General features: G+C 35.8%; 1 protein-coding gene across 1 annotated transcript; it reads right to left on the reverse strand.

Moving 5' to 3' along the window:
- Positions 1 to 374: 374 nt before the first annotated feature.
- Positions 375 to 14,113, reverse strand: LOC116168182. Its single transcript, XM_031483863.1, has 3 exons — positions 13,672 to 14,113; positions 3,921 to 3,998; positions 375 to 1,483 (listed from the first exon to the last, which is right to left on the reverse strand). Exons 1-3 carry the CDS (start codon positions 13,940 to 13,942, stop codon positions 564 to 566), a joined length of 1,269 nt encoding a protein of 422 aa, XP_031339723.1. The 5' UTR covers positions 13,943 to 14,113; the 3' UTR covers positions 375 to 563.
- Between the last annotated feature and the right edge of the window lie 386 nt (positions 14,114 to 14,499).

A 14,499-nucleotide genomic window follows, 5' to 3' on the forward strand; every position in this document is an offset into this window, starting at 1 on the left:
AGATTGTGCTTATGGTAATGGCCGGCTTCCGTGCGGAAAAATATCTCCGCTCGTTTGTTCCTCTCTGGAATTAAACGAAACAAACAAATAAATCCACGCAGAAAAAATAAGTATCAAAAACATGAGGCCCTGCCTTAATCTAAACACAGCTTGCCTAGTTTCCGACCTACCTGCAGTCTGCAGTGTACCAAATTTGAGCTTTTATATGTCAAATCGTTATTGGGCTATCGTCTTGACGGGCGGCCGGAGGGACGTTTCCACTTTTTGACGTTAGATATTGAGAATACATTACCATATTGGATTTACCAAAGGAGGACTATAGCTACTTTACCTGTTCATGCTTTTTTTTAGAGATGCGCAAATAAAAAGCTACGAAATTCTCATTATTTATTATAAAACATATTACCTATAGTATAGGTATTTATTATTAACTTTTGTGGAAACATTCATTTTCCTGGAATTTTGATCACATGTAATTCCCTAATAAGCGATAGCAAAGATAGTTACTCTTTGGCGATAGGTACCTATAGCAATTTATGATACAAAAAACGTGCGATCCCATCTTAAGCAGACACATCCATAGCAGCACTCTGGTCTTCCTTTGCTTCATCTTGCTGTCGTTCCTCCGTTGTTTCAGGTGGTTTATTTTGTTCACTCGCCTTAAATTGCCCTTCTTGACCTTCCCCTATTCCATCAGACGTTTCATTTTGTTTTTCTGCCTGATCATGTTCTTCTTGTCCTTTCTCTACTCCTTCAGATGGTTTATTGGGCTTCCACGTATATATTGTTTTTCTTGCGGGCAATACAAAACCTAAAGTTTTGGACAATAATTTGTAAGTGCTCGGCGATCGTTTAAAAATAGTTAAAGCGAGCTGTTTTTCAGATTCTGTCCACGCCGTTGATTTTCTATGAATAAGTTGCATGAGTACGAACGTTTTGACCGCTGGAGGTTTCGAATCTAAAGTTTCGTAAAGCGTTTGATTGAAATCGGGCCTATGCCTCAGTCGCCAAATTTGCGTTCTTAATTTACTATTCGTCTGTTTCAATTTTGCATATCTCTCCTTTAACTTATAATATTGATGTGGAAAGATAAACTTGAGTTGAGGGCGTTTCATGGGAACCGAAATGTGATTAATCACCCCAGGTTCGACTTCCTCCTTTATTTCCTCCATAACAGCTCCGTTTTGGTTTGCGGTGGCGACTAACGGTTGGCTTGTAATGGCCGTGGAAAGTGTATGTTCACCTGATGTGTTGCTGGTAGGAAATAAACGAATCCCATTTCCCACATGGATAGAAGCGTGATTAAAGTCGAATGGGGGAAGAACCTTAATGGGATCTGCCGATGTATCACAAGGCTCTTGCTTTATTTCGTTCATAGCGACTTCCTGTTCATTGGAGAAATTGGGGCATTTTTCTTTAGATGTAATTTGGGAGAACCGTTTATTAACATATGTTCTGAGTGGTGTCGTCATCACCATAGTCTCTAAAAGTAAATAGTGTCAAATGTAAACAGATCATTTTTGTATCATTTATATAATCAATTTTTTTAAATTAATACACAGCTTGGGAACATCGGAAACTACAAGAGATCCACATTTGGTTAAATTAGAAAAAAGTTGGGTAGTTGCTTAGATGATGTTTTAAAAATTCAGAAATTACAATCAGTTCCGAAGATTTTCGAAAAAAGCCGGGATTAACCGTATTAGTTTATATTTTTTCTGACCGTTTGAAAAAACATCAAAAAACAAAAGCTCAACAAAATTGTGCCCACAGCCTTTTGTTCTGACTTAAATAATAATCAATTTTTAACATTTTGGTGTAATAAACGTTGACAGAATAATTCATTGGTGGTTCATTTAAATGACATAATAAAGTTAAAGAATCATAACAAAAAATTATACTCAATACCGTATGTGGTTTTTTCCGGTCCATATAAAAATATGAACTTGATGATGGTCTCCCAAAGACGAAACGTCGCAGTGAAAATCTGTGAGTACCACCCTGTAGGTAGAGCTTAAAAAGTGACTATTAAGAAGTGTTATTTCTTCTTGATATCTTTTCAAACAGGGTCAGAAAAAATAAAAACGGATATGGTTAGTTTCGATTTTTTCCGAATATCTTCGGCACTGATCGGAATTTCCGAATTTTTCAAACATCATTTTACTAAAGCCCTAAAATGAATTTTTTTTTAATTTAACCGATTTCCTCATGCTGTTCATTCTTATCTTGAGCACACTGTAAAGGTGTGGTCGCCTAATATAAATACACGAGTGAGGCCAAATTTTGTAACCCTTTTCAATTCAAATTTGAGGTACATTCGTACATATACCGTGCGTTCAACATAAGGGGGTCAGCGCAATATCTCTTTTATTTTGCGAGATACGAAAAATTTGTCAAACATATACCTATATGTACCTCGTATGTGACATTATGATCTATCCGATCCTCGATCCGATCGCGTATTGAAACTTGCGGCATCACTTCCGATTAACAGGAAATCGATGCAACTTTTGTTTTTCAAAAGTATCTTTTGAAAACACCGAAAGTTCGGTACCTATATTGACGTTTATGTTAACTTATTTATCCTCAAAAGTGTTAATTAAAGAATAAACCTAATTATCTCCAATGATGTTTTTGTGCTACTTCAAATTTTAAAAAAATTTAAAAAATAGTAACTTTGGCAGATATTCCATTAATTGATCAGTACTTCCAACTTGATGTTTAAAATATGCGATATGCTTCTCTTTACTAGAAGAATCTTTGGTTATAAATTCAAAAAAATTACTCTATAAATAAGAAAGTTGACATTGCGCATGCGCAAATTAGTGGTCGAGATTTTTCTTGGGTCTGATGGAAGATATATAAACTCCTAAATTGAATGCAAAAAGATCGAACTAAATGTCTTGAAAACTCTAAGAATAGTTAATAGCGCCTTCCAACATGAGTTTGAAAAAGCACTAAAAAACACCTAACTAACTACACCGGTCGCAAAACTATATATCTACCTGGTCAGTTCATAAAATTCTGAAAAAAAAAACAAGTTTTATTTATTTATTTAAAGAACCCGGCTGGTTTGTGTGGATGTGGGTGCGTATGGGTGGATTTATGTCAGAATCTATTCAAAGAAGTGATAGACCTTACCTCGGACCCTACTGTAATCACATGTTCTTTGGAGAATCAAGTAGACGACAAAGGGGACATGCTGCTATAGACGAAGAAAATTTGTACTTTCAACAAGATCAGAATCTCCTTCATTTTATGCCCTCGCTGTAGCGGCTTAACCGACGGTATCCTATTAAATGGATTGGCGAAGGAGGTGCTACCTAAAATGGGCACCGCAGTCTCTTGTATTCGCTCGATTTCTTTGTTTCTGGACATTGGAAAGCTTGTCTGCTGGGACTCCACCTGATAATATTCAGGTGCTAAGACACAAAACATTTCAACACACACTGTATGTGTCTGTGTACTGGTAGATACCATTTTTAACATTTAATAAAATAAATCTTATACAATCAAAACGTGGAATGTGTAAAAGCCATTTATTTTGTTTGTTTGTTCGCGTTTTAAAATTAATTTATAACCAGACCATCCAAATTGAATTTTTTTGGTATTTCCGGAAAGATACTTTTATGACTTTTAAAAATATCTCCCTCTCCCTCTCCCCCTCACTCGCCCTGTATATGTAGGGGTGCGAGGGTAAACTACGGTAAACCTAAACTCCCTCCTAACTATTTACATTCCAAATGGATGTGTTTCTAACATACCAATTTCTAAAACTAAAAAACTAAAGAAATTATCTGCAGTATGCCCCTTTACCGTTACATCTTTTCATCTCATTCGAGTAAATAATCATCTACCTACATAAAAACCTATAGTTATCAGAGCGCGCGCAACACAAACGGATACTGAACTATACTAACCTGGTGATGGTGGGGAATCTTCTCTATCTGATAAAGGTTCCTCTTTGGGTATTACTGGAGTCATTTCCGTTTCAAAGGCTGAAAAATAAATATTCTTTAAACGATGGTTATAATGTATCCAACGGTAATTATACTCATCACTTCTTTATACAGGGTGAACATTTTGTCTGGAACACTCGATATATCTTCAAAACAAGATTTTTTTAAAGAAACTTTATGGCATCCAAAATGATAAAAACAGCAAATATGCGTACTTTAAATTTGTGGCCAGTGACGAACTTTGGTTAGTTTGGATGTAGTAACATCAAATATTAAAAATGTATAAGTAAATCTATATGCTTTAAAATTATTTACAGTGGCGTGCGTATACAGAAATAAGAGGGACTATTTTTTAATAGAAAGTACTATCATTCGTGGAGCATTATTAAAGAAAGAACCTAAATGAACATCAAAATCATGATCAGATTAGTAAAATTATAAAATTAATTAACACAATTTTTGCCTTAATTTAAGTTATTTCTCTTAAATTTGAAATTATAAAAGCTAAAGACCGTATTATCATTGAACTGAATGATAAAAATACCATTTTGAAAGACTTTCTGAAGCATCTAAAATCAAATTCAAGTGCTACTGTTAACCAAGATAAGTCGACCCAAAATCGCTTTAACTACTTACTCGAATGCCTTAACTAACAGTAATAAATCACGTCTTAAAACTACGGGTAGTTCTCTGGAAGACGAACTTTCAAAAACTAACATCCCAAAAGTTAACAAAAAACCTGACAATGCTCATTCTGTGCAACTTTTACCTACCTGCCCAGTGGCATCCACTTCCGACAAGCAATCAAAAATTCAATCGCGTGAACATAAAACTGACAACCCTACGGACGGCTATACCCTTGTTCAAAGCAAGAAACCCTCAAGAAACTCCAAATCAGTAGCAGTAGTTGGCACCAGCAGCACCTCCAAAGTGAAAGCAGTTCCAAAAAAACATTCAATTTTTGTATCTCGCTTATTCCCGTCTACCACTGAAGAAGATATCATTAACTTCTTGCAAGATAAATTTCCTGAAGTGAGCTGTGAACAATTGACGTCAAAATATCCCGAAAGCTACTCTTCTTTTAGAGTTTTAGTCAGTGAACACAACTACGATGCAGCTACGAATCCTAGCATCTGGCCGATGGGAGCATTAGTCAAACAGTTTTTTCGAGGCAAAATTTTCGCCAAAAATTCCCAAGAAGTTGAGGAACGGACTGAAAATACTCAACCTAAATGTGCGTAGCTTAAAACGCAAAATAGACATGTTAGAGGTGTTCTTAATTTCTGTAAAAAAACCCTGAGGTAGTTTGTTTAACCGAGACGTGGCTCAGTGCGGAAGGAATTGAATGTTTAAAAATCTTAAACTATAACACCATTAATTCCTTTTGTCGAAGCGACCGTCGCGGCGGCGGGACCGTAGTGTTAGTGCGTAATGACTATAAGTGTACCGTTACACCGATAAATGTTCCTATTATCAACGAAATGTCGTTTGAGGTGACCGGTGTAAAACTGGTAAATGATAATCTATCATTACTTTTATTTAGCTTATATCGACCACCTTCTAATGACGTCAGGTTGTTTATAAATCAGCTCGAAAAACTTTCACATTATTTTGTAAATAAAAATGCACTAACCTTTATTTGTGGGGATTTCAACATCAATTTATTAGAAAAGAACGCTCAAGCCGACGACTTCATAAACACCTTCTCTTCATTTGGACTGCATCCATGCTTTCGAGAATGCTCACGTTTGCAGGGCCCCTCTAGGACATTGATTGATAATATCATTACAAATCATGATATGACTCAAATTGCTTCTCAAACTGTTGGCTGTTACCTATCTGATCACTTTGCGCAAGTTATCGATGTCACTTTACCAAACCATATAAACCTATATCCAAGTACCATGACGTACACAAAAAGAAACTTTAGGAAAGACACTAATATAGCGCATTTTAAAGAGTTGTTTGCAAGCGAAAAATGGGACTCTGTATTCGCCCAGCATACCTTGGATGACAAATTTTCCAATTTTCTAGAGAAATTCCAATATTATTTGGACAAGGCATTTCCGATTGAAAGCGTGCACAAGAAGGCAACGACAGCATGTAAAACTAAACCTTGGATCACTAGGGACATCATAAATAGAGGCTCCCTTCTGCGTGAAATCTCTCTATATGCAAACGTAGCGGTGACGCAAACTTAAAAATAAAATACAACTTACTCTACAAACACCACAAGGAACAGATTGAATCTGCAAAGAAACAATATCACGACTCTATCTACGAGAACGCTCCAATGAAGTCCAAATGCGCGTGGAAAATAATCTCGCAGGAAACCAAATGCCCCTCTAAGCATAGTGAATATCCGAAAGAATTCCGAGATGCCACAAACAACACTTTAGTTGGATATGCGGCCATCGCGGAGAATTTCAATACCCTTTTTATTTCCTCAGTAGAAGAGCTCTAGAACCACAAACCCTACAACTTCCAACATCGCTATCGGCACCCAACTGTAAATACACCTTATTCTTAAAACCCATCGATGAATTAGAAACTGAGAATATTATTAGGTCAATCACCAATAAGTATTCTGCAGGAAGTGATGGAATTCCTTGTGCTATTTTGAAGGACATTACTAGCGATATTACACCCGTGTTGTGTCACCTAATAAATACATCTTTTGCAGATGGAACATTTCCAAAAGTACTAAAAACTGCAATTGTGATTCCGGTACACAAAAAAGGCGCCTCAAACGAATTTGGAAATTACCGACCCATATCTTTGCTATCTGCTTTCTCAAAAATTCTTGAGAAAGCGTTTTATGCACGATTAATGAACTTCTTATTACGCCACAATTGTGATCCTGTATCCGCATCAATTTGGTTTCCGAAGAGGATTATCCACCCAAGATGCAGTCCTTTCATCTGTACGCTGTATCTTCCGAAATCTCGAATTAGGGAAAAAAGTCACTGGACTTTTTTTTGATTATTCTAAAGCATTTGATGTAGTAGATCAAAAACTCCTTTTACATAAACTACAACACTACGGAGTCCGGGGTATTGCTTACCAATGGATAGTTTCTTATTTAACCGGACGATCACAAATTGTCTCTATAGCGGCGGAAGGTAGTAAGTACAACTCGTCACGGAAAGAAGTGTGTATTGGTGTTCCTCAAGGAAGTACTCTAGGGCCTTTACTTTTTGTCATTTTTTTAAATAATTTAATAGACTCTTTCAACAATAACATTGAACTTCTGACTCTATTTGCGGACGACACTTCAGCGTTAATTACAGCTGATACGGTACAAGCGTCAACTGAAGGTGCAAACAGGTGCGCGTTAAAAATGGCGGATTATTGTCACCGAAATGGACTTATATTAAACAGTGAAAAAACTAACCTAGTGACTTTTTCCACCCAAGTGCCTAATTACAGTCTTTTAGTCAGACTTGACAATAAATGTATTCGCCAACATCAAACCATGAAGTTTTTGGGTATATTTATTGATTGCAATCTCACGTGGCACTCGCATATTGACTACTTGTGCAATATTTTGTCAAAAAAATGTTATGTGCTATGGCGCCTCCGTCATTCTGTTACTCTTAAAATATTGCTTAATTATTATTATGCCCACGTACACTCTATAGTGTCTTATGGGGTGGTACTTTGGGGTAATAGCTCGAAACTTAACAGCATCCTCATTATACAAAAGAGAATGCTACGGATAATTTGTTACAAACCTTACGGCTACCCATGCAGACAATTGTTCAAGGACTTGCACGTACTTACAGTGCCCTCTGTATATATTTTGCAGTGCGCGATCTATGTCCGTAAACATAAAATTTACCTCTCCACCGATAGGCAGGACAAATACGATCTACGGCGGGACGACCATCTACCGATACCGGCCCATAAATACACCTTGTCGGCAAAAAATTGTTATATCATGCCTATAAAAGTGTACAATAAATTGCCTAGAAACATTAAAAACATTTTATCAGCTTCACATTTTAAAAACTCGGTGACAAAGATGCTAATTGAAAAAAGTTATTATTCCCTTAAGGAATATTTTGATGACAGATTATAAACTAATTCGAATTTGTATGCTCTATTTCTTTTGTAATTTGTGTTTACTGACTGTATTTTTATTGTAATGACTTATCCCACAACGATCAAGTTCAAGGGACGAATAAAATTATTATGGTCGGTGTTTCTTGTGAGAACTCAGGTCTAGCCTGGTTAACTAATCGCACGGATTAAAATCAAGTAACGATTAGTGTCTGTGTCTGTGTCTGGTGAAGTTATGTAGGGTTCTAAAGAAAAATAAAAAATAAAATAAATATTCACACACTCACATTGGACGAATAAAATTATTATTATTATTATTATTATTATAAATTTGATTATGTAATATAATTAGTCCTTTATGCTGCTATATCTAAACAAGTAAACAGGTTTTCGCCCTAAGGCGAGTAACTTTACAGCATTTTCCATGCATTTATCAGTACTTCCCAAAAGGCTATGGCTATGGTCTCGGCTATGGTTTTCTATCTATGGTTAAAATTACGCTACTGACTAATCAGTTAAATTACGTAGATTGGTAGTAAATTTGTTATAATATTGGATACCATAAAGTTTCTTTAAACAAATTGTTGTTTTGAGGAACCATATATCCAATGTTTCAGATAAAATCGAGGATAAAATGTTCAATCTCAGTTCAGTTGACTTGACTGAATTAATAACTTTGGTTGGCTGTCAGTTAAGTGAGCTGCAGTGGTACAAGTAAGTTAGTCTCTCATATAATAAAAATGAAAATAAACCATAGTTAGAAAGAGAAAAAACCATCATTTTGAATTTGATTTTTGGAGTATCGAAATAACCTTTCATATTAAATGTTTTATTATTTACTTCTTTTTGGAAAGCGGCATGACTACATAAAAAGCGCATGAAAATTACCTACATATTAATATCCTGATATTCAACAACGGACAATAGACTATAAAAAGTATTAAGAAGTGCGACTGTATGTTAAACTCAACAGCCCTAATTAAATAACAATTACAGTCCTGACTAGGATTTGGACTGCAAACGTCATTTTTGGCAAAAATGAAATTATAATGTATGTTAAAAACAATTTCATAATATTCCGAAGTCTCCTTTTGGAGATTTAGATAGCCGGCATTTTCTATAGAACCGCTTTGTATATTGTTGTGAGACCTAACCTTCACTTCTGGGAATCCCACGATTTACCTCTAGCTAGCTCAGTTGTAAATAAAATGAAAACAAAATTTTTCCCGCATCTCAAGGTCCAGCTGGATTCTGCCACCCTACAGCATTCCAACAATGACATAAATAGGTGGCTTAACCAAATCCTTAAATTCCAATATGAAACTTTACCCCCAGATTTAATAAACTTGAAACAAAGTAAGAGACGCCGACAATTACCTCTCCTTGACTCTAATAAACAAAACCTGGATTGCAATGACTGGTTTAATTTCAAACAAAAAATTGCGTAAATTTCTGTTTTACAAATTGTTACAATTTTAAACAAATAAATGACACACACAAAAAAAAAACAAATTACTCAAACATTACAAAAAAAAAACATGACAAAACAAAACACTAACTACTACTTACTTTTAAAATTAGTCCGAATAACGTATTCCGATAAAAAGAGGTATCCGTACACAATCACGTAAACCAACCACTCAAACACCGACGTCTTCTCTCTTCGGGTACCCACAAATTCAAAACTTCCGTGTTTCCGCAAAATAAAACAAACAGGACGACGACAAACTTCTTAAACTTCTCAATAATTCTTCTTAAAACGGCAGACACAAAATTCTAATTAAACCTGGATCCAACTACGCAGGAAAACTTCCACAAAATTCAAAAATAACGTAACCGAAGAAGCGCCGGTTGGCTTTGTAACGACCAAAAAGCCCCGCTCTCTTCCAAAATTTTCTATTTAAGCCAAAAGCCCTTCTCCTTTCTTCAACATCCCGTCCGCCAATCACGCGAAGCGTCGATTTTTCAACTTCTTGCTAAACGGCACGTACGCCCGGCAATTCTGCGAAGAACCTTATCTCTACTTCGCGCTATACCTCGTTAACGGCAAATAAAATTTAAAAAGAAATTTACATCGAAAAAAATTCTAGGAATAAAATAAAAACAGAACACTTCTAAGAAATTGAACCAAAACTATAACATGAAATTTACGCAATCCTGTGTCTCAAATTATTAATAACCCCCCCGGTTAATTAATTGAACTAAACAAAATTGTCACATCCAGACGCTCTATAATTTCTTTCAAGTTACAACTAAAACAAAATAACACAACATTTTCCCCCTTTAAATTGAACACAAAAACACAAAATTACAATCCTCCCCTGACTATGAAAACAAAACAAAATATTGGAATTACAGGGTTTTTTTTTCAATTTACCAATTAAAACTTTAAAAAAAACTTCGGGACCTGCTTTAGGTATTCGGACACGATCGCCTAACACAGCTCCCTAGTCATTACTGAAACCCCGCACGGTGACGTCACCAGCTGAGCCTGAGAAATTTCATCATCCTAGTATAAAAATTTAAGAACTACCACTAATTTACTGTAACTCTACAACCCTTAGCTAACTATTCAAATGCCGGATAGATCGAACCATCTTCGGCGTTGTTTCAACCTAGGTCCGACCTATTCCAGCAGTAACCTAACCTATCATCCCTAATCTAAAATTAAATCAAAGTCAAAAATCTCGCACTGTACTGTCAACCAAATACGCCTGGGAACCATCCCTATCATTCCTAATCTTTTTCCTAAACTTTTTCCATTCTCGCTTTTCTTTTCCTCCCCCCTTTTCTAAATTAATCCAGGGCTTCTCTATAAAAATCCCACACATAAAATAATCTCTTAATTCTTCAATTACAACAATCCGTTTACCCTTTTCACTCATAATTAAATTATTCAAATAATCAATGCCTACTACTTCCAAAAACTCACTACTCCTAACTCTTTTAATCTTATCCTGCTTCCTACAATCCTCATCCTGCTCAAAGCTACACAAATTCCCTTCATTCTCAATCGATAATTCCAATTCTAAGTCTCCTACTACCCTATCATAATAAAAATTCCTCCAAAAATCCTGAAAATAATTCTCCCTTATCTGGTTATCTAAAATCTCATAATTAGTTCCTATCTCCTTCCCGCCTATTCCTTTCCTTGATAAAACGTCCACACATAAATTATTATTCCTTTTTAAACTATTACTCCCTTTCACATACTTAATCTCAAACAAATTCGCCTGTAAATTTCTACCCCTACAATAAATCTTATTATCCACAAAACTCTTCGCTATTAAATAATTCAAATCCCTATTCTCATCTTCTATTTCAAACTTCCTATAATTCACGCAATACAACTTCACCTTCAATTCTGGTTCCCTACCAGTTCCTGCAATAAAATAACTACCTACTTCAACCCTATTTTCAACTAAAATCCCTTCATCTTCTTTCTCTTGTACGACTTCTTCATCTTGCCTATGAACTTTTTCAATCTCGACTTCTTCCTTAACTTCAACTTCTTCTTTAATTACCATCTCATTTGATCGCTTCTTTCTCATTAATTCTATTTCTTGTCTGATTTCTTCCTTTAATTCCGCTTTTAATTCCGCTTTTAATTCCGCATTCTGCGCTTTCATTTTTTTCGCCCAAATCCTTCTTCAACTCTCTTATCGCTTCTATAAACACCGCAAAATTCGCTGCCTGAATAGATGACACTCCCATCGTGAACAACTCTTCTTTCTTCTCGTCTTGAATAAAAATCACGTTCCAAAAAAAATCCTAACACTAATTCTAACACTACCTACCCCGTAACTAATCCTATCCTAAACATCCTAATCTAATTTAAATTGCAAAAACACCCTACCAAATTCTTCCTGTCACATTTTAACAAGTTCCTACGCCTACGCATCCTACAAATTCCTATAACAATTAACCTCCACAATGTACACCTCTTTTCCCTGAAAAATGACATGTCTGGGTACCAAAATAACTTTTTACCCGAACGACAAAACAACCCTAATCTGAATTTACCTACAAAATTTTTACCTACTTTCGCGTTTCCCTGAAATTGCCCCACGTTTTGGGCGCCAAATTATTGTTGTGAGACCTAACCTTCACTTCTGGGAATCCCACGATTTACCTCTAGCTAGCTCAGTTGTAATTAAAATGAAAACAAAATTTTTATCCGCATCTCAAGGTCCAGCTGGATTCTGCCACCCTACAGCATTCCAACAATGACATAAATAGGTGGCTTAACCAAATCCTTAAATTCCAATATGAAACTTTACCCCCAGATTTAATAAACTTGAAACAAAGTAAGAGACGCCGACAATTACCTCTCCTTGACTCTAATAAACAAAACCTGGATTGCAATGACTGGTTTAATTTCAAACAAAAAATTGCGTAAATTTCTGTTTTACAAAATGTTACAATTTTAAACAGATAAATGACACACACAAAAAAAAACAAATTACTCAAACATTACAAAAAAAAAACATGACAAAACAAAACACTAACTACTACTTACTTTTAAAATTAGTCCGAATAACGTATTCCGATAAAAAGAGGTATCCGTACACAATCACGTAAACCAACCACTCAAACACCGACGTCTTCTCTCTTCGGGTACCCACAAATTCAAAACTTCCGTGTTTCCGCAAAATAAAACAAACAGGACGGCGACAAACTTCTTAAACTTCTCAAAAATTCTTCTTAAAACGGCAGACACAAAAATTCTAATTAAACCTGGATCCAACTACGCAGGAAAACTTCCACAAAATTCAAAAATAACGTAACCGAAGAAGCGCCGGTTGGCTTTGTAACGACCAAAAAGCCCCGCTCTCTTCCAAAATTTTCCTATTTAAGCCAAAAGCCCTTCTCCTTTCTTCAACATCCCGTCCGCCAATCACGCGAAGCGTCGATTTTTCAACTTCTTGCTAAACGGCACGTACGCCCGGCAATTCTGCGAAGAACCTTATCTCTACTTCGCGCTATACCTCGTTAACGGCAAATAAAATTTAAAAAGAAATTTACATCGAAAAAAATTCTAGGAATAAAATAAAAACAGAACACTTCTAAGAAATTGAACCAAAACTATAACATGAAATTTACGCAATCCTGTGTCTCAAATTATTAATAACCCCCCCGGTTAATTAAATGAACTAAACAAAATTGTCACATCCAGACGCTCTATAATTTCCTTCAAGTTACAACTAAAACAAAATAACACAACAATATATACCATGCATATCGTTTCTAGGTACCTTTCATGTTGTATTATTTTCCGTGTATAAGCAATTACTATTTAAATAAAGCGAACTGATAGTTTTATTTCCAGCAATTTTAAATTAAGTATTTTTCAAATAGCAAAATTACTAATTTAAGAATCATAAAATACTCAACCTTCACTCGTACAAGTTTAATTTAGTTATAAATTCAATGGTCATGATTTTTAAAATTCTAATTTTTAAATCCGAGCGAGTAAATAACGCATGCGCTTTAAACGGAGTCACGTCGGAATTCAGACTCCGTGGACTGCGTCAAGTACGGTACGCCCCTGTATTTGTCGTAACGTAGAAAATAAAATGGCTACCTATGTCGCTTTTAATAACCATGTATGTTTTGGTCTTTTTTTCTACGGCAGGAATGTTGGACTTACCTTCAAAATGAACAGGAACCGCATTTCCGCGTAACATTTTCCGTTTGCTGTTATGGTAAATGTGAATTGGTGAAAAGTGATCCTCGCATATCAATTTATTGGCCAGTTTATCATAAGGTAGTTCTGCCACGACCGGGTTTCCACAATTTATCCTCCATGTTTCCGTACGCTCCTGATCTTTTACAGGAAATTTGAAAAAACTGATACCCTTGAAAGCTCGATCGGTCTTGTAACAGTTAAAATACACGCAGGTATGACCTGCCGTACTCATTTTTCATTCGCGCGATATGAAAAATGTGATTTAAAACGAACGCGATTTCTATACTTGAAAACAAGGAAAGATAACAGCAAATCTTGAGAACAAACGGCCGTGTAAGTTTGGGAACCACCAGCGACTGACAACGCCGTCTAGCTTTCAGGGCCATATTCGTACGAGAGGATTGACATTAGGTAGCGCCTCTCACGTTTCTCCGCGCGTATTTACACAACAGATCAGATTGCAGTGGCTCGTTTGTAGTCGGTTTCCTTCTTTTGATTAAAGCAGTTAATGCAAGAGGAAACATCTTAAATTTTATATTTATTTATTTTTTATTTACATTTCGTAAAAGTAGGTAGGTGCAACAAAAACAAAAAATACCTATCCACAGAGCTGTGGGTAGACAACACACATTGCACCATTTCTATTTACGTATGTACCTTGTATTTTATAATCAAACCAGAGACATGGAGAGAGGAGATAGCGCATGAAACTGCGCGAAGTGACAAAACAAGGGGGCTGCCATTTTGACACCCATTGAAGCGCGAAATTTGAACAGGACTATAAAGGTT

Source organism: Photinus pyralis, unplaced genomic scaffold (assembly GCF_008802855.1).
Source record: "Photinus pyralis isolate 1611_PpyrPB1 unplaced genomic scaffold, Ppyr1.3 Ppyr1.4_LG4, whole genome shotgun sequence".
In the NCBI taxonomy this organism is placed as follows: domain Eukaryota; kingdom Metazoa; phylum Arthropoda; class Insecta; order Coleoptera; family Lampyridae; genus Photinus; species Photinus pyralis.